Source organism: Meriones unguiculatus, chromosome 15 (assembly GCF_030254825.1).
Source record: "Meriones unguiculatus strain TT.TT164.6M chromosome 15, Bangor_MerUng_6.1, whole genome shotgun sequence".
Lineage (NCBI taxonomy): Eukaryota > Metazoa > Chordata > Mammalia > Rodentia > Muridae > Meriones > Meriones unguiculatus.
In genome coordinates, this window is record NC_083362.1 from 55360871 (window position 1) to 55383224 (window position 22354).

Sequence of the window (22354 nt, forward strand, 5' to 3'; positions counted from 1 at the left end):
ATTCCATCTTCAGGACAGACATGGCAGAACAAGAGATCTGACCTCCAGGCACACAGGAACACATCAGGGAGTGGCACTATTTGAAAGACTGAGGAGGCAGAGTCTCCTTGGAAAAGTGTGTCACTGTGGGGGTGTGGAGGTGACCCTCGTTCACATTGTATTAAAGTGTGTCTCTGTATATTCCATTGCTAATTGATGAAGTGGCAGTGAGGTAAATGCTAAGAGATTCCGGAATGGTCATTACCCGGCCCCCTGTTTTGTAAATCCTAAAAAGGTCACACTGTCCTCAATCCCTAGACTGTGGTATCCCATGGACCTCACTGCTGATTGGTTGTTATAAAGATCTGACAGAAAATTGCTAGGGAAGGAAGTGGAAGGAGGGACTTCCTTCCTTGCAGATAATGGACTCTGAGAAGGAGAAGGAGGAATGCTCTTTTCACCAGAGACAAGGTGACTAGGGGCCTGGAAAGTACAGCTAGGTGGTTAGGTTAAATTTTTTTCCTTTTTTTAATTATTTATTTTTATTTTATTGCAGTTTATTCACGTTGCATTCCCCCTGTAGCTCCCTCCCTCCACTCCTCCCAATCCCGCCTTCCCTCCCTCTTCCTCACCCGTGCCCCTCCCCCAGTCCACTGATAAGGGAGGTTCCCTTCCCCTATTTCTGATCCTATTCTATCAGGTCTCATCAGGACTGGCTGCATTGTCATCTATGGCCTGCTAAGGCTGTTCCCCCCTCAGGGGGAGGTGATCAAAGAGCAGGCCAATCAGTTCATGTCAGAGACAGTCCCTGTGCCCATTACTACAGAGGCCACTTGGACCCTGAACTGCCATGGGCTACCTCTGTGCAGGGGTTCCAGGTGAGGTGGCTGAGAGTGTGCCGGGCTAAGGCTTAAGCTTTCAGATATGGAAAGGTCTCAGTTTCTTTATTTTTATGGTAGGTAGGTAACCAGGGTCTTACAACAGAGATGGCCTTTGAGGTTTCAAAAAGACTTCCAAGCTGAGAATCTCTCTCTCTCTCTCTCTCTGTGGCCTGAGGGTCTGTGTGTGGAACTCTCAGCTACTTCTCTTGCATCATGTCAGCCTGAGTGCTACCATGCCCCCCACAATGATGACAGTGGATTTTTCTTCTGAAACTGCCAACAAGCTTCACTTAAAGGTTTTCCTTTATAAGAGTTTCCATGGCCATGGTGTCTCTTCACAGCAGTAGAATACTGACAAAAACAATTGCCGATTAAATTATAAACTTATTTTTTAGATCTACCCCTGAATTCGGCCACACTCTTTAGATTGACTATTTCATACAAATATCTGATTCATTGATTCTGTCATTCCACGGGAGAATCCCTGACCAAAAATCTCCTCAAAAGCAATAATAAGCGCTATATTTCCCCAAAAATGAAGTTCCCGAGTAGAAGAGGACTAGTCTTACATCAGGGGTGTACAAATAACTGTGGTTTTACTACTAGAACCTCCAGTCATGTATTGATGTCTTAGCACTGAATGGCCTACCTATTTAAAAAAATGGAGCCTTTTTGGAAGATGTTCACCGGAAGTGTACCCGTGAAAGGTGTAACTTTCATCCCTGCCCCACTCTTTCCTGTCGGCAAAGAGGTGAACAGCTTTGTTCTAGCACAAGCTTTTTCTCCCATGACTTTCTTCCAATCTAGCATAGCTTAAAACCGCTGGGTCAAGTGGGTCACAGATTAAGGCTGATGCTGTGAAATAAAAATGAATAGTTTCTCCTTTACTGTAATTTTCTAGGGTATCTTAACAACGGACAGTGTGACATTTTAAATATGAAGGGCACCACTTGTAAAGTTGGGATATGTACACACCATTATAAACTACTTCCATAAATGTTGATCATCTGTAAAATATTTCATCTCACACATGGAATCCTTCCTTTGGACAACCACAGGTTACTTCTGTTATTATGGCTATTTGTAGTTCAAAGAATTTTCTGTAAATGAAGTTGTATTGAATGCCTGTTTTTTTTTTTCAATTACATTTCTTTCACTCTACAGAATTGTATTCAGAGTAGTCCATGCTGTTGTAATAATAGTTCATTCATTTTTAGTTCTAAATGTATTTCACTGTGTGTATACATTACACTTCTCTAATCCATTAACCTACTGGCAGACATCAGGGCAGTTTTATACTTCTGGCTATTAGAACTTATACTATTGTGGATGTCTATATCCAAGTTAAAGACAATATGTAGAAATAAAATGACTAAATACTATGGTGATAATCCATCAAGAAATTGCCAAATTGTCATCCAAAGTAGTTTTCCCATATTTTTGGTTTATATATTTAGTATTCATACTGTCTTGCTTATCCGCATATTTATGATGTATTTAGTGTATATTTATACAAAACACACAATACATATACATGTACACAGTGCGACTCAAAACTTTATTTCATGCTGTTTTATATGACAAACATCATTTAGCTCCACTCTTAGCCTTCTTCCAGCTGAAGCCCAACAAACCAACATGCCTGTCTGTGGTGTATTCTACTCTGGGTTTAGAAACCTTGGACACAAGAAGAACATGGTCAACTGGTTTGTCCAAGTCTAAGTCCAGAGAATACGAAGCACTTTCATCTAAGTCTCATGCCAAGGACAGGAGAAGACCGGTGCTCCATTTAAGCGGTTAAGCACAGCGAAGCTTCTTTCCTCCATTCTTCATATTCTAGTCAAATCTTTAAGGGACCAGAGAGTGCCCCTACATTGTAAAGAGAACAAACTGCTTCTCATAGTCTACCAGTTCAGATGCTAGGCTCAAACAAAGCACTCTCACAGACATGGCCAAAATAATGTGTAACAAAGTATCTGGTCAATCAGATATTAACTAAACCATCTAAGAGTTTAACTATTACAGGCTCATAGAGAGAGACCAAAAGTTCAACTTTATTTGTTTAAAATAGGCTGAAGAATTAGAGCCCAGAGGGTCCTGTGGAGACTGATGCACCAACCAAGGACCATGGATAGAAAGGACCTAGAACCCCTGCTCAGATGTGGCCAATTGGCAGCTCTGTCTCCATGCAGATCTCGGAGTGAGGTGATCAGGGAGGGTGGGACTGGGGGTAGCTGACGGAGGGAGAATGAGAAGTAATAATAGTGTTTTTATGAACATTCACCTATTATATGATTATTTAGTACTTTCATATTCCAGTTTTTTTCTCTATATAAAATTTATATGTGCTTACTGTGGTATTAGCATTTTTACCATATTTTTAAAGAAGAAAACCCCAAATATTAAGATAATAGATTGTGAAAATAATGAGGGTATTTAAATGATCCTATATTATTGTCATGCATCTAAGTCTTTATACTCATTCGTTATCCTGGGTTTTCCTAAAAATCACAGTGAATATGTCAAGTCCATACTGTATCAAATTCTAAGACTCTCAGCTGTCTCTTGGTTTCTCTCTTCAGGAAACTGTCAAAGCCAGAAACATCTATTTGACATTGTCTATTTTGTGATACCTTATCAAATTTTAGTCTAATACACCAGTCTACATGTTTAATTTTTCTGGCTTAATACAAGTTTACCCTTATACTGCATCGCTCCAACTTTCAGTGTTGACAGAACTCTACTTTATGTGAAAAGGTAAAATTGTTGCGATTTTCTGCTGTGCTATATATCACATTATTTGACCTAGATGTTTTATCTTCACCAAGATCCCACCTCCCTTCTGTCCTCTGCTGTCTCTTTGAGTCTTTATTCATGTGCCTAATAGCACAGAAGCTTTGAATCAAGGCAACAGAGTCACCTGAAAAAAATAAAAATAAAAATAAAAGCAATGCCAAACAAGAAACCATAATAACTACTTTTGACTCATTCTTTCCAAACAACTGGTGGAAATGAAGACTGGAAGATTATTTTCTCTAAAGTGAAAAGAAGGCAACTGCCTCCAAAAGGTGTGAAACAAAAGAGCAGGGAAGCCACTTCTTTGAAATTCTTAAGAGCAAAAAAAAAAGGGGTTTCAATCATCACCAAGAAGTGAACACACATCTGACCTCCCAAAGCGATTATCATGTGTGGAGCAGAAGGCCTGTTCATGGTGTAGAGGTTATAAGGCCACTGTAAGCTTCTCTAAAGAAACTTTAGCAATGTAGCTATTAGGAAACCTTTCACTTCCTCTGTGTTTTCTCCAGAAGCTGTAAAATAGATTTTTCTTTATCTCCTCTGAATTGTACCTGTCTATTAAAATTTTGGAGAGATAATAATGTGCTCAGTATTTCGACCTTTATAGAGAATATTGAACCTGCTTCCATTAAAATAGAGATGAACGTAAAATAATGAATTTTGCTACAGCTCTGCATGTGTGACAGTAAATGGATTAGCTCAAAAATATTGAAATGGAGCACCTATCTATGGGCACAAAGGCAGAAAAATATTCTTTCATTGTAGTGGAAATCTAACTACTATGCTGGTATTATTTATCATACATTGAAGCATGGATTTGTACTTAGAATGGATTTAGACAGGTAGCATTAATCTTTTTTTTTATGCTGAAAAGTTTGGTTAATATAGAGAAGTTAAGCTCTTCTGATATGACAGACATAGGTTCAAATCTTTTTCACTTCATGAGCCAAGTTGCCATGGGCAATTACTTTCTTCCTACAGTTTTATAAAGTGAATATCTTCCTTTCAGGATTGAAGTGAATATGATCATTAATATTAATACAGTATTTAATACACAGTTGGGCATTTAAAACAAACACTCCACAAATTTACTGACAAAAAGTTTAAAAACACACAAAAAATATTTATGTGCTTAGCTTTAAAAGCATTTGCTTAGAAACGACTTTTATCTTGGACACTGCAAATACGTATATGTTACCTCATAGAATGTTTAGCTACTTGTGTGCATTGAGAGTAGATCAAGTGTCATGTCTGTATATTTTTTTTTCTTCACAATTTATTCATTATATATTCCAAGTGAAGATCCCTCCTTCAACAACTCCACCAGCCCCATCTTCCCTGCTTCTTCCCCTTATCCCTTCCCCTAATCTACTGAAAGGGGGAGTTCTACACCATTGTCATCTGCCCGTAGCTTGTTAAGTCTCATCAGGACTACCTGGATCCTCTTCCCCCATGGCCTGGAAAGGCTGCATCACCAAGGATGAGTGATCAGAGAGTAGTCAACTGAGTTTATGATAGAGGCAGTTCCTGATCCCCTCCCTCAGAGAACCACATGGAGACTGAGCTACCAATTGGCAAAATCTGAGCAGGGGCTCTAGGTCCGCTCCATGCATGGTCCTTGATTGGTGCATCAGTTTCTGCAGGACCCCCTGGACTTAGTTTTGTTGATCTCCCTGTGGGGTTCATGTCCCCTCCATGTCCTTCCAATCCCCCCTCTTCTCCATAAGACTCCCTGTGCTCTATTTCTAGTTTGGATAGGTAACCAACACAACAGTATCCTATACTTTTTACCCTTGATGATAGAGCTTAATGTAGTGTATCCTTACTAGTGAGAAGATGGCATTAGCCAGTGACCAGCCTGGGCAGTGTCTGCTGAGAGATTAATAAAATACAAAGAATTAAAGCAGGAGGGTCTGTGGAAAATCATAACACAATTCTTGCAAAGAGATTCCAAGGAAGGCAATTCATTGTTGTTTTTGGAGACTAGGCTGGACATGGCCAATCTTTCCTGCTAAGCTCTTGAAATATATGAGACTGAGTTGAACACATCATCTACTCACTATTTTCAGGATAATAGTAAAGGTTGAAGGAGCTGGGGAAAACTGTTGACCATGTTTTTCACCAAGAGAAAACAAAAACAAAGCAATGGCCTCCCCTCAAACCCATCTGACTCTCATATAAATACATGAATCACATTATATTGATAGGGCCAATGAGAAAACACATTTTTTAACAGTCTGTAGACCCAATCAAAGCAAGTAAGTTTTATCCATGATACAAAATGTGCAAGAAAGAAGGTAGAGCTTTCTTATCTGTAAGGCTTCTTTTAGCTTACCCCCCCCCCCCACATCAAGAACATCCTGTTTCTCTCATAAAAATTGGGAGATGTCAAAAAAAAAAAAAAAAGCAGCCTTGGGTAAATGCAAGTATGAAGTCCTTGTGATTGAATCTCAACCTATGATCCATCAGAGCCTAAGAAACAGTTGCCTAAAACAACATAAATATTGTTTCTTATGGTTCTCAATGTCAAAAGACAAAACGAGTCTTAATCAAGGCAACATAAAGCTTGAAAACCTTCTTGAGTCTGTATGAAATAAGGTTTTCCTTGACTCTTTCAGCTTTTATAGGCTCCTTTGACCGCCTTTGGGTTGCAGACAGACATAGCATCACAACATCCATTTCTATGATAACACCTTCATTTCCTTTACAGTAATCAATTCTCCCTTACAATAAATGACACATATGATCATATTTCTGCCTCATTCTGACAACCTGTGATAATGGTCACGTCTTTAAGTCGATATCATCTGTGGGCAACCTCTGTCTTTTAAGGTAACATTTATAGGTGGTGGATTACTTGCGTCCATCCTGGAGGGCAATATTCACTCCACAGCAGATGCAAGTTGTAGTGCATTAAGTCTGTGAGTAGAAAAGTTTAAATAAATATCACAGAGAAGGATACTATCATGTTTACAACACAATAAGTGTCTGAAAATATCAACCAAGTGCTCTGTGCACAAACTGAGAACATAGAATTGCTACAATACACCTGTGAAGTACACTGAGAAGGTGAAACAGGTGTTACCCATAGTGTCAATCCTCTTAGTAACTCCAGTCTGTGACCTGGGAATGACCTGGGCATGAAATTTTGGAAGTAGGTATTGGGAGAAATGAGATGTAGCAGTGATTAGCTATTAGAAAGTCTTCAAATACTGCCTATAATACTAGTATATTACAGAGTACCAACCTGCAGAAACTTAATATTTTACTGAAACGCGTAAGTGAATCAATGTTAGTAACATAACATATTCTCTATATATGTATTATTAAATTAATAAGTAACTATCATTAAATATGTCTTGTAATGAGTGGGTTTTTTTCCTGTAAATACAAAATAAAAACATATTTTGAAGGTATTGTTTAAAATTCACTGTTTTTTTTTTTTTGTTCGTTTGTTTGTTTTTGTTTTTGGTTGTCTTACAAAATTGTCCTGAAATGTTTTATTGGAAGTCACACAACTGGAAAATTGTCTACTCTGAGTCCTTTTTGAGGGAGTAAGTAAATTTACACAAGAAGAAATTAATTACCCAGACTACATGATTCTATGTAGATCTCTTTTCAACATTTTTGGTTTTGGAAATTTTTTTTCTCCAACATAATATATATTTTTTATCAATAATGTGGGAATTTTGCACAATGCATCCTTACATAGTCACTCATTCTTCCCAGGCACACCCTCCCACACCTGTGCCCTCTCTAATAAAGGAAAAAGGACACACCAAATCCATTTTTTCTTTCCATATACTGATCTGAACATTGTCAACCTCCCATTGGCTAGCTCCTTACAGATAACTGAGTCCTCTACAAGAAGCCATCAACTGCAAAATGCTACACTTGAACATCTTTCTCAGAATTTTAAAGGACTCTTTTCAATGGCTTCAAGTCTGGAGTGTTCCATTTTATGTTTTATTTTATTTTATTGTAGTTTTTTGGTTGGGAAAAAAGAGAGGCTGCCACAGAACCTTTCAATGTCTCTAGTTTTCAATTATGAGTCTGTAATAATTGGTTCCACTGCAAATGAAGATTTCCTGCCCATAAAATTTGATGGCAAAATGGATCACGATCTTCTACAAAGCCTATGGAAGCAGAATGGAGCATGCACCATCAACATGGCCTCCAGCAGCATCCCGAACCACAGACATCAAATTCCATACATGAATATTGTATTTACATAATTTCCATGCCCATCTCATCCTCTCTAACTTTTCCAGTGCTCTCTCATTGCCTCTCAGAGTAATAACTTCTTATTTAATTACTGTTACATGTGTATGAACCTGTGTGACACATTTGCAGACACGTTTGCATGTATGAATGAATTATGTAGTATGTATCTTGAATGTACGTATATAATGTGATGAGTCTGTTTAGTATTACTAATATGTATATTATTTAGAGATGACCACTTGGGATGGGTAATCTAACAGATACTCATATATAAAGAAAACCAATTCTCTCCTTTTCAGCTGCCATTTATTGCTCACAGATCTTTCACTCTGGATTGAGCCCATGTGAGATGCCTCCCTTCCGAACTGTGATGTCAACTGGTATCACCACAAAGTTCTTCTTTAGGTGACCATATTATTAAGATGAGATGGGCACACCTCTCTTATACATATACTTATAACTATAGCACAATATGGAGTGTAATAGGGAAGGAGATAAAGCAGAGTTTCCCGAAGACTCTCCCACAGACACCTGTCTCATTATGATGTAGTATGTACTAAGGATGAAGAATTGAGGTCATACAACACAAATGTTTCTGTTATAACCAAAGGGTTTCACTGATAAAATGATACCACCTGAATGGCTTAAAGCAATATGAAAGTGTTTCATAAATTTCAAAGTCAGAATCATGTCATATCAAGGTCTTGAACAGTTATTTCCTTCCTTCCTTCCTTCCTTCCTTCCTTCCTTCCTTCCTTCCTTCCTTCCTCCCTTCCTTCCTTCCCTCTTTTTTGCTGTTGTTGGGCAGATCATGACTCTGATCCACCTTCCTGTGGTTCCAGCCATGCTTTGCTTGCATTACTTTACAATTGTATAACTCCAGGTATGTTTGTCCTCTCTCTAAATGGTGTTTCTTCTGTGACTTCTCTTCTAAAGGCACAAGTCACTGGAACAATGTCTAATCCTACCTGTATAACTTAATTTTAACTTATATTTTGATCATATGTTCAATTACTTGAACTCAGATTTCAGACTCGACTGCTCAGTGTTTTCCAGTGTCTTTTGAGGAATGGGGAAGAAAACTAAGTGCAGAGCTGCACAGAAACAGCTCTAGCAACTGGAGCCCACGCTCCTACATTTTAATATTCAGCAGCTCTACCTTTGCAGCGCTACATAGCCACTCATGAGGGGTAAGTCAGATTAGAGTATTGTCATTCGAAATGAAAACTGAACCCTGCAGTGATGCTGCCTTTTATCACTGAGAAGTTCTTGATGCCTTCAGACATTTTAGGTTAAAATTTCTTAGAAGAGATCTCATTTTTTAAACTAATCAGCAACAGTAACTGATAATTATCTTTTGAAAAGAACATAGAGAGCATTTGAGTCATTGTTAGTAATTAGACATTGTGCTGTTTCGAATAAAATAAGGAAGAAATTACAAAGAACAGTGTACTGATATTTACTTTGATAATTTAGGAAGGGAGCTCTTAGAAGTATAATTAAGACTTTCTATCTTCTGATTACTTCAAAGAATATTGTTTACACTGGCTCCTGATTTATGCACCTCATGGTTCATATCAAGCCTAGTTTAATGAAAAATGCAGTAAAGTTCATTAATTTCTAAGTGAACACAGGCTATCTGGTCCCAAGAACAATTCTTCTAACCTACTAGGCAAAACCTAGTTTGTAAATGCACAGGACAGAGGTGATTTAGCTAGAATAGGAGTATGTAAACTAATGATGGGAATATAGGATTGTTAGGATAGCGGAAAATCTCCTTGCTTAGCTGTAGTGTCTAAAACTATAATTTTAAATAATTATTCATCACAAACAAGGTCCAAAGTTCATATTCTGTAGCATACAGAAAACTGGAAATGAGAATGGCCTTAATATCAAGTGCATCAAGTGCACAAGTCTTTTGTTGTTTTTTTTTTATAGGAAACTGAAATTCCTTATGATTTCCTAGAAAGTAAAATATTTATTCTCTAGTTGCTATTGTCATGGTTACCAGTGAAAACCAAATAGGAGGGTGCATGAAGAAAATGTTTCTTCTGACCCTGCCTTCCTTCCTTTTCCAGCTCATTCTGGATTAAATACAGGATACACGGTGGGTGACTCAGTAAAAGGGATCACGTAAGTCATCCAAGGAGTTTAGTGATTAGCAAGTAATTATAGTTATGCAGTTTCTTTTGGTAGATGCATTTTCAGTGAAATAGTTTTCCTATTAATAAATGTCAGGAACATGAAGACATAGATAAATGTAAAATTGTCTACAGCTTCACCTTTGTATCTGTGTAGCTTTGGCTTATGTGTCTGTAGATGTAATAAATCTTAGATCAAAATACAAACAGCTGCATTTATCTTGAACAGCAAAGGATATTTCATGGTTGTTGTCACCTATATACAATACTGTAGCACATAATTTCAAAGTGTTTAAATTGAATTAATTATTGCAAGTAACATAGATGTAACTCATAGCACAGTGAAGAATATGCATAGATTGTATTAAAAAAAGATACCATTTTAGAGTTGTTCTGCACTTCTAGAACTGACCGCAAGCACAGAAAGGAATAGCTGCATTTCTTTAGTATTTTAGGCAAAAACCAACCCCTCCACCAAAACCAACCAAACAGTAACAACAAAGCACAACATTACTACACATTTTTCTTCTGAAGCATTACCCAAGCATTATCTGTTGTATATTTTTAAAAGTACTTTGTTACTCATCATCATTTCAATCCATCACATGTCCCCAGCTCCTGTGGATTACATATATCTCCTCCTCAACTTCACTTTCCTCACTCCCTCCTCATTTATCACTTTATCCCAGCTCCCAACCCCTGCAGGCATTCCTGGGACACCACAGCCACTTCAATAAGGGAAGCAAGTAGCCTGAGTACAGATCTTCGTATCTCTCTCTCCTTTCCTCTAAAATCAACCCCCAAGTCTCATCATCAGCAGAGACTCTGCTCATTCTGTGACCACATTCCCAAGGGACTAGACAGATCCTGGTAGAACATCTTTCTCCCCTCCCTTCCTTAAGGCCCCTTAATCTCCTCCCAGCCCATCCACATTCCTAAGTGTCAACTCTTAACACCTAGGCATACATCTCACCAGGAAGCCCTATTAACAACACCTACTAGAATCCCAGAAAAGTCCCCTACCTGGAAGCATGCAGTTGCCATACTCTCCTAAGAACCAGAAAAGGCAACAGAAAATAAGGAAGAAAACACCCACTCAACAAACACAAGACCAAATAACAGCATCTAGAATTTAAATTTTTTCCAAACCCAGCCACCCCCGCACCATTGTAAAAACATAATCAATAATAGTCATGACAAAATGCTTCCATTAGAGCTCAGCAACTTTATTGCACTAGACCTTGAGCATGTCAAGACAGCTGAAGCATAAGAAATAGACTTCAATAGACTTTATTGATATGGTAGAGGTCCTTCAAAGGCAATAAATAAATCCATTAGAGAAATCCAGGAAAAACACAAAGAGTAAAAGGAAATGAATAGAAGAGATCAAGACCTGAAAATGGAAATAAAATCAATAAATGGAGGGAAATACAAAAACAAAAAAATTAGAAACTTGAACAGGAACCAAAGAGGCAACCCTCACAAACAGAATAGCAAAAATATGGAAGGTAGAATCTTAGGAATGGAAGATGAAAGGAGAAACAGATTCCTCATTCAAATGAAAAGATAAATCTAAAATTTTCCTGGTGCAAAACAACAGGAAATCTGGGACACTAAGAGAAGATCAAACATAGGATTAACAGGAATAAAGGAAGTATAAGAAACCCAAAAGAATGGCTCAGAAAATATTTTCAACAAAATTGTAGGAGAAAATTTCCCTAACCTAAGGAATGAGATTCCTCTAAAGTTAAAAGAAGCATACAGAACACCAAATAAAATAAATCAGAAGAGAAAATCCCCTCAGCACATAATAATCAAAACATTAAGCATATAGAGCGAAGAAAGAATATTAAAGGCTGCTGAAAAAAAGATTTCAAGTAGCATGTAAAGGCTTGTCTTCATCATCACTGGCATGTTTATTTATCCCACTGCTAAAGCCTTTCTTCACTGGTGCTAGATGCCACTTTTTCAGGATTCCAGTGTATACTGAAGACCAGGTGAGACATTCAGTCTCATGAACCAGACAAATATAGGAGTCCTGCCTTTTCTAGTGGAGGACAACAATTGTGGAACTGGCTGGACCGCAGAATGTAATTCGTTGTAATAAAATCCCCTTCAATATATGTAGATTTATTCTATTAATTCCCTTGCTCTAGAGAACCCTGGCTAATACACCTATTCTATGACTTTAATCTCCAAGAATATGAACTGAACAAACCTATTTACATTATAAAGTATCCACCGTTGGTCTTTTTTATCAATGTATCTACGTATGTATATGTATGTATGTATGTATGTATGTATGTATGTATCTATCTATCTATCTATCTATCTATCTATCTACTGCTGTAGTAACACAAAATATGGACTAAGCAAGTGTGACCACTGGCATTTGAAACCATGGGTGTCCTTGCTATAAGGAGTGGTGAGAAGTGTTGCTATTGCACAGTGTTCAGTAGAGGGACTTTTTGAGATGATAGCGGAATGTGTAAGAAACTATTTCTGTGCATTATCTACACATACACACACACACAAAATTGTACTTGTGACTAGGATAAAGAAATAATTTCATGATGTAAACTGCTTCATGGCTTAGAATAACTATCGTCAGCAACAACATTACAAATACAAAAAGTAAAAAAAAAATAATTTCTTATATTACTGTGGATCTTCAAAAGATTAAGGTAGACATCCACACAACAGCACAGAGGATACTGATAACACACAGACACAAACATGGTAAGTTATAGTACAGTATCGCATCATACATTAAGGCACGTCAACACATGCGTATGCTCTATACACTGTGCTAACTAATTTATGTCAGCTTGATACAAGCTATAAACATTTGGGATGAGGGAACCTCAGTTAAGATAATGCTTTCAGAAGTTGGAGCTGTAAGCAAACAAGCCTGTAGGGCAGTGTTTAAAATAGTAATTGATGTAAGAGTGCCCTGTCCATCGCGAGTGGTACCACCCTGGGATAGTGGACATGGGCTCTATTGGAAAGTGGGCTGAGCAAGCTATGAGGAACACGCCAGTAACTTACACTCCTCTGTGGCTTATTCTGGATATGAAAACCAAATAAATACTTTTCTCCCCAAGTTGCCTTTGGTCTTGGTGTTTTATCAAAGAAAGAGAAAGCCCAACTAAGCAAAAATCAAAACAACAACAACAACAACAACAACAACAACAAAAACCATTCTCTATCAATGCATCAGTGCCTTGCATATTTAATAATAAAAGATGTAAGGTTGTAATTTAGAAAAGATGTTTCCAGTCTGATAAACCAATCATGAATTTTTGCCTAAATATTCTAAATACACATGTATAGTCGTTTTTAAGACATGGGAATGTGTGAGCTCAAATATAACCTCGGCTTGGAGGGTTGGTATAATATTTATCTCTACGCTGATTATAGATAAGAATTTCTTTGTGTCTTTTAAGAAACTTCAAAAGGCTTACAGACAGTCCACAAGAGCCTCTCCCACATAGAAATGTCATTTGTGAGGACCATCACCACTGGGAGAAGGAACCAGAAAGTGACACAGTCTTTCATGTCCCACAGTTGTTCCTCAGTTGCATTCTCTTCAAACCATCATGCCTGCTTTGAAATTCTTGATTGAAAAGGAGAAGTTTACTCAAGCCACTCTCACCCTTTTTGGATGAGGTGAGTTGAGGTTTTCATCTTCTTGTGTTTTTAAAAATCATTTTGAGCTTGTCATCTGTTTAGAAGTAATGTGTTTTAAGTTGACAGTCATCCCAGATTTAGACCCAAGGGCTTATGGTGACTATGTGGGAGCAGTCGTTGTGCATGGATCTAGAAGCATGCATGTGTGGTATGCATGTCTCTGAGTACGTGTTGACAGTTCCTATGGATATGGACATGAATGCTGTCTCTGTCCGCACTTCTGTGTTGTAGCAAATATATGTATATACACACCATAAAGATCCTGTACATGTACAGACACAAAAAATAGACATCTAAAAATACAGTTCCTTCAAAAGTAGGGAAATACTTGGACTTCTCAGTTGTAGAACATACTGAGGGTTTAATCACAGGGCTTCCCCACACACACACTCACTGTAAACTCCAGCAGAGTAAATTCTGAGGTCATGTTCACAGCGGTCCCACATTTTCAGGATAATGTATACATCTGCTGTTTCTGCAGATGCAATGTTTGAGGGTAATTTTGGTAGATTTAATGTAAAAAAAAGCATTTATTTGAATCTGCTAGAGATAAAAACTGGTATTGTTGTTTGGCATTGGGCCATGACAAAACTATTTTTTTTTAACTACACCCTTTCTTCCACAAACTAAAAAATCAAAAGTAAGTGTAGAGGAAGCAATACACTTATGGCTCAGAAAGAGTCAAACAGTGTAATGTGAAATGTGCACAATACTGGAAACTTGAAAGCTTAGATGTTCAGTGAATTACCAACACTGCTTTCTTGTGTTGTGCTTCCTTTTGCTTGCTACAAAAGTGTGTAAGTCTTAGAAGGATAGAAAAACAGTGTACAGTTTATCTCAGACTTTGCTTTATTACATATTCATTTTTCTTGAATTTGCCTTTATGTGTTCAGCTATAAAAATGATACAGAAAACATGAATGTTTTCAGGAATTTCAAGTTCACTCTGTCAAAGAATACAGGTTATATCTGAATTTTTTCATATTTTCCAATATGTTATTACCAAACAATTATTTATGAGAGGTGGTGAAATGGCTTCACTTTGAATGAATGAAATGAAAGACATAGAGTGTAGCTATACATGAGAAAATCGTTTGCAAACTCGTATTAAAGACTCTATTTTTAGTTCCGTAAATCTTATGCTGTGTGGCATGGATACACACACACACACACACACACACACACGCGCGCGCGCGCGCGCGCGCGTGAAGAGAAGAGTTTCCAGTAAGACAGGAAGCAAAACCACTATTATCAGTCAAGAATTCACAGTGAGTAAAACAAAGTAAAATAATCCAGTGTGCACAGAAGTGAGAGTCGTGCAAAACAGCCTTGCATGGATTGATACACGATTAGATCTGTTTCCTGATTTCATGTGGCGAAGCACAATGTGTAGAAGCGGCTGTTCACCGATAGCCAGAACTTGCTCCTCCTATACATTTCTCCTTTTTCCAAAAAAAATCTTTGAGGGACAAAAGCAGCCAAAGTATAAGCGTATTTCTCGTAAGTTCTGCTTTATGAGAGCTGCCAGCTAGGATGTTTTAGACTGTTGCTGAAACCAGATGGAGATATGAACTTAATCCACCAACCAATCCATCCTGTACATGTAAATTAGATGGGCCTCCTAAGACTCTAATTTGAACACGTCCCCTGATCTTTATCTGTTCTCACGAACGAATGAACTTCTTCATTATTTATGTATACTCTATTGATTGTTCTGACGGTGAGGTGAAATAAATAAGAAACCATCCTGGGAATATACCTTTTATAAAGACCCAACTTTTCTCACGACGACTCCAATAAAACATTTGAAAGTAAATTCTTTAAATCCCTAGTCTTTGCATGTAATAGTTATCATAAATAAGTTAGCTATAGGAATAGGATTGGTTCAGGAGGTATAAGAAAATAGACCTCACCGGAGACACAGGAAAGATTTAGGTATGAGTCACTGCAGCATGTATTAATTGGGAATCATGTACAAGTCTGCCTATGAAAACTTTCTTTTATTCAACAATGAAGTGATGAAATGGAGCAAAAGGATCAAGAAAAACTGAAAATCAGAAAATTATATATATGTGTATATATTTAGGTATACATTTATAAAATTAACTTTTTTCTAAAACAGCAGACTTCTGGACTGCATTTCCCCACTTCTCAAAACACCTTTCAGACTTCTTATGTCCCCAAATGGCATAGCAAGAGCCATAGAATTACCCGTGAAGCTCATTAAGCTTTTTTAATGCCCCGTTTCTATCAGATCTATGGAAATCTAAATCTCCAGATGAGGTTTCCTGACATTGGCCAGGATGTGAAGACAGACAATATGCTATAAACATTACCATCCCTGACTATTTTATGCCCCCCCTTTTTTGGGGGGGATGATTATACCACTTCTTATCTGCTGTTTGTTTAAAGAGAAGAGATTCTGATGCCATTTTCCAGTACCTAGCTCAATATGCGAGAACTGGAGGACAAGCTCTAAGTTACGGGAAGAGTACTTACTACAGTTCTCAGCTCTTCTGTTATCTCGGATCACTATTCTCTGGTTAATGGTGCTGAAGAGCGTCGTCCAGTTAATGGTATGATAATAACACAGGTTACTGTTGTCAGTAATGTAGATGTTGCCTGCACTGATCTCCTTCAGTGACTGGAACTGCAGGGAAGTGATGCCTTGTTGTTTGAGAATAAGCAACGAGAGACCACTGAAAAGGAGAGAGAGGCAAATGGACAATGAATAATTCATGAAATATACTGCAAAGTTCAATAAGTACATAGCATCCCACAACAGAAATAAAAATGGTGGACCATAAACATGATGGGCAAATCTGTGCTCAGATTAATCATTCTATCTGTGCATACTATATATAAAATAATTGTTTAATTTCCTAAAGAGCAATGCCCATTACTTATAATTGTTAACACTGACCACACACACACACACACACACACACATATATATATATATATATATATATATTTACCACTGAAATGCTACTTACTGACTTCTCTTCTTAGCTTAAATTTTATGTTCCTCAAAAATAAAGTCTTATAAAAGGAATAAATATTATAAATATGATACATATTTATAATACCTACTATAACACATTAATTTTATTATGACTATGTAAAACAGTCTTTTTAGGGTAAATGTTACAGAGAATTATTGTAGCTTTCCAGGATTTAATTTATATATATCAGAAATAAAAAAACTACACCAGTTATAGAATATGATTAAATGGTTAAGAAATGCTAAGACTGAAAAAATATTTAAAATAAAGAATAAATTTTTAAAAAGTTTAAAATAAAGTTCAGATAGCTGGGAAAAATTCTAAAATGTAATCAACTCAAGACAAAATAATGGTCTTTTAAAGATTACTTTTCTAGCAACATAGTCAGCATTTTGTGGTCTCCTTTTTTGGGGTATTATTTTATTTGATTTAAATTACACTTTCCATTTTCCAGTATCTCATTCAACTTAAGGACATTAATCTTTTTTTGGTAGATACCAGCTTTATTTTTAACTAACAATTTTAAATGCATTTTGCTTTAAAGTTAGAACTGTTCTTAGAAACATAAAGATGTTAAATCATGAATATGAACATGTAATTCTTTTTTTTCCTTCCTTTTCACACACCTTGAATTGTTGACTACTCTCTCCTAATAATGCCTTAGTAATTACTATTTTTTTTCAACAGATAGTAAAACTTCTTTGCATATAGCACTTGGATAAATTTACATCCTAATTATCCTTTTTATTAAGTTATTGTACTTTTACTCTTTAAGTGACATGTTTATCGGTTTCACTGTGGCATTCTCATACACATAAAATTTTATTATTTTTCCTCATTTTGTTTTCTCTTATTTTGCTTCCACACTCACTGGTCTATCTCTTTTCTTTAAATGGTTTATTTTATGACATGGCAACTTGTCATGTCATATCTATCTATTATCATCTCTGTGTGTGTGTGTGTGTGTTTCTCTATTTTTCTATCTATGTTTATATTCCGTATTACAGAAAATATATGTATGCCTTCTGGAGTACAGTTTATTTTCTTTTACATAATCCCTGGTACCATGGATTTCCTGCAAATGACATGATGCTTATTTGTTCAGATGTTAGAATTCTACTTCAGTGTGTGGTCTTTACACAATTTATACATTTGTTTTATTATTTGTTTTAGATAATTTCATATATAAGCACCATATTTACATAATTTCCACTCCAACCTTCACACTCTCAATTTCTTGATGTCTCCCATACCCTATCAAAGTATGGATTTTTCTTTAATTATTATTATTTTATGTACACAAATATATATATATACATACATATATATATATATAATCTTCCTAGGCTTTTTAGTGCTGTTCATATGCATGTGTTTTTGTTTAAGCATGTGGAACTTCGTGAGCTGTCAGTGGCTCATCTCTGGAGAAGACTTATTCTTCCTCTCTCCACTAGCCATTAATTGTCTAGAATTGGTGTCCTGTAAGTTGTACTCTATCCACACTTGGAAGTCAAACAATACTGTCATTATATACATTTTATTTAGCCATCCATTTATTGACAGGCGAAGCAATTCCTCAGCTTGGCTGTTGTGAGTAGTGTTGTGATAAATATAGATATGAAGGCATTTCTGTTTTATGCTAATTTGGGGTATATACTTAAGAAATGTATAGCTTGATTATACAGTGGTACTATTCTGATGGCAGTGGAACCCTTAAAATAATTCCTCTTATTCATATTCTATTATACATTTCCACTAACTGTGCCTGCTCTCCTGCATCCTTTTTAGCATTTGTTATCTTTTGCTTTCTCAACGACCTGTATTCTGACCGCAGTAATGGCACTGTCATTTTTTTCTCGTTTTCATTTTTTAGATAAGGATGTTGAACATCCTCCCCTTCCTCTGCCCCAGCAGCAAACAGCCTTTATCAAGAGTCACAGAATAAGCAGACTGCGGCCTGAGGCCTGTAGATACAGCTCTGAGAAACGTGGCCCCGTTTTCTGGGCTGGGAGGGAGCACAGAGCTCTGTGCCGGGTCCTCAGCAGCGCTGGGGTATGTGTTGGAGTGGGCCAAGAGGCCAGCGGTCATGAGGAAACCTCTGGTTGGCTATGAGTTTGAACTGTGCCGTGTTGAGGAATCACATTTCACATGAGTAAGCTGCAGCATGGCCTCTTCTCCACAGGAGCCTCCTGCCGGGGGTGAGGGCAGTGAGTTTGAGCACGTTGTGCCGAAGGCACGGTCAGGCAGATAGGTCTTAGAGTGAACACACAGGCCAGGCTCAAAGCCGGTGAAGCTTTGCAGCTTTCAGATCTGCTAGCTTGTGATGGGCCTTGTCCTGGGCGAGGGCCCACCTCAGGGCTGTCTTCCTCTGAGGGCCGCAGCCAGAGCTTACTTAGCACGTGTCTGCCTGTCCTCATCCGCTAGAGGTTCTGGACTGGTACTGTCGGCCGTGGCCGCAGGATGACCTCTTGGGCATGTTCCTTGCGATTCAGGTGGTGAGACAAATGAGCCGGACACATTGCAGGCTGGCACCGTCCTCCAGTAGCAGGGTAGCCACCTCACTGAACCCATTAGCAGTGGCGATGTGCAGCAGAATGGTCCAAAGGATCATTGAGGTTGGCCCCAGCAAGCAGCGGGTTCTGGGGCTCATTCAGCGTGCACAGCTCTGGCACTGCTTGGGCCTCTTCAGTGCTGTCCCGGGTGATACCGTGATGGGCCATGGCAGTCTCCAGGCAATCGGGTGTCTGCTCATCCTCACACGGGTCGTAGGGCATGTTCCCACCAGTCTTGCCTGCCGGGAGATCTGTGCCACATGAAAAGAGGAGTTCCAGCAGAGGCAGACGACCACGGGTAGCTGCAGCTCGCAGAGGTGTCCAGCACGCGCCGTCTCGAGCGTGGATGTCAGGCCCAGCCTCCAGGAGCTGCTGTGACATCTCTCGGAAGTCATCAGTGTGGTACTGGTGCGGTGCAATCAGGCCATCATCGTTGGCCAGGTTGGAGTTAACCCACTGATAAGTAACTGGCAGACTTCCTCCAAGTCTTTTGGGTCAGCAGCCTCCAGAAGAGCAAGGCTGGGAGAAGAGGACATGCTTTCAAGGCCTGAGGCCAGCCACCTCCTTCATTGGTTGCTCCCCATGGCCCTCCTTGCAATGGGTTTCTTTCTCAGGCTCATGCTGGGCACGTCTCTTTTGGGCATGCTTTAGCCGCTCCTGAGTGTTCAGCCTGCCTATTCTGGACATCTCTGCTAGCAGATCCAGGTGCTCAACCGTGATGGTGGATGTCTGCCCACAGGGCTGTTTAAGGTACCACCATTTGGGCATCCAGGACAGGCCTGAAGGGTGGGGCAGCTGGCCGGAATGGCACCTTTGGGGGTATCCCCTTCCTAAGACTTGGTGCCTTCTTTCTTTGGCAAGGCTGAGGTGGGAGTCCTGGCAGGGAGGAAAGTGGAAGGAGTATATGGGAGACAGGAGATGGGGTGGGGGAAGGGAGGTTGCCTGAAGTTGTCCCCCAGGAAGGACTGACACCTCAACTGTCCCGCTGGCACCTTGCCTTCCTCTTAGAGTCAGGGTCCACAGCCTGTGGGAAGTAGACCGAAGACCTGGCAGGCCTCAGTCCAGAGTCTGAAGCTAATTAACCAGATAACAAAGTTCCAGGTTCCTGGCACCCTGCCTAGGAGAATGGAGAGCAGGGCCAATCAGCAGCAAGTCCCGGGAAGCCCCTGGGAACCTCTGCTCTTCTTCCATGCTGGCTGCCCTCAGTCCTGTGGCTGGTTTTCCAGTCAGCACAGCTAGGTCTAACAAGCTATGCCAGCAAAGGTCAGTGAGTATGATCAGTCCTGGGGTTGTAGCTTCCAGCATCCAAAGGTAACCGTCTCTAGGCAGCTAGGAGACAGGAGGCCTGTCAATATTTTCTCAGGGGAACCTCCTCTTTGATCTGTCACACACAACAGGGGACCCACTAGCTGCTCCCTGGACCGGGCCCAGCGCTGCTCCAGGCTCTGCGAGGTGAGCATTTTTTTTTTCACGCATTTATTGACCATTGCACTACTTTTCAAAACTTAGACCTGTATCTGTGTTTTGCTTGCTTGCTCGGTTTGTTTGTTTTTAAAATAGTAAACTTTAACCTACACAACTTTAAAGAAATCTTCAAAAAAGTAGTGACTCATCTTATCATGTATATTTTATATAAGATATTTAATATACTGACATTAATATTTGCTGACAATATAATTCTGACCTCTCCGTTTATTATTCAAAACTAAAGATACGGAGCCTATTCCAGTAATACCAACATAGGATGTATCTCACAAACAGTGGCATCAGACATAAAACTGAAGCCTCTGGGTTCGAAAGCATTTTTTCCCCACACAATCGAGTCTTCTTCATCTGTCTTTTTTAATAACATAAATTAAAAGTAAGGCTCAATTTTACAGGTCATATCACACACCTCATACCTGAAAAATATTAATGCCAGCCCACACAAAAAGTTCTTGCCCGTAAAACTACGAATTCTATGTGTTTCAGCTCATACTAGGTTTTACTTCAGGAGGCTAATCTTTGAAATTAATCAGTGAGTGAGTGAGACTGATGACTTTGACATTAAAGAACTTGTGATATTCTTCCTTGTATTTGTGCAGTTGACAGCAATGAACACAGTCACCTACCTGTAGAGGACTCTTCCTCCAATGGTGACAAGGTTAGAGAAAACACTGAAATCTGTCATATTTGGGGGCCAAGACTGTATGTTTAGGAAACCTAGAGGGAGTAAGAAGGTAAAATATTCCATGATATTATTTTTCAATGACGATGTTAATTATTATCCAAACATGATAGATTAAAAGGTGGGAAGTAAGAAAAATGCAACTTTTTTGAAATTTGAAATGAAAACTATTTTTTGAAATTTCCATCATGTGTTTATTCTTTTAAAATTAAATATCATTCTATGAGTATCTGGAGTAAACAGTAAGTTAATAATTGATATCAAAGTGTAGCACCAGGAATCCTATTTCTAAGACTCATTGAATCATGAAAGTATACCTATGAAATATTGAAATAAATTACTTTATTGTGGTAGACACATATACATAGAATTTTTATCCAGTTAATGATAAAAATAAAGTTGTTTTGGTGAATTCCTTCACCATTTATTTACATACTATGTCATCTGAATCTACCTAGAGATCTAAGATATTTGTTTGAGCCCTAACCATTCTCATCAGGTTTTATTTTCTCTGCTATTAAATCCAAGTCTTATCCATATTTATGAAGCCATAGAGTTAGCATGAAAATGTTAAAAATAGTAAATGTTCAAAAACATCATGTTAAATGAGTGCTGTTTTCCACACAAAACTGTAATTCTTATTTGAAAGTCAATTGCAAAACAAGTGTCCAAGAGTCATCTATGTTTCTATATTGGAAAACATAATAACAACAACAATATTTCAAAGTTTATTTCTGTAATTCTATTGGCTTCAAAATGCAAAAGCTAAAGAGTGTTCAAAATCATGTGAGTTTTTACAAACTAGAACCCCTCTTAAAAAGTTATGGTTATTATAAATATCATGTAACTATTTTAAGGAAATGTCATGTCATATAGCTTATGACTGTATAAATTTATATATATATTTATATACATATAAA

General features: G+C 38.2%; 1 protein-coding gene across 5 annotated transcripts in view; it reads right to left on the reverse strand.

The window, feature by feature from the left end:
• The window catches only part of Erbb4 (erb-b2 receptor tyrosine kinase 4), a 1096075-nt gene that overhangs the window by 282685 nt on the left and 791036 nt on the right, over window positions 1-22354 (reverse strand). For all 5 annotated transcript variants that reach the window (XM_060368567.1, XM_060368566.1, XM_060368564.1 and 2 more), the window contains exons 11-12: window positions 21379-21469; window positions 16210-16409 (exon numbers count right to left, since the gene is read on the reverse strand). In XM_060368567.1, coding sequence (XP_060224550.1) covers window positions 16210-16409; window positions 21379-21469 — 291 coding nt within the window. The remainder of the gene's footprint in view (window positions 1-16209; window positions 16410-21378; window positions 21470-22354) is intronic.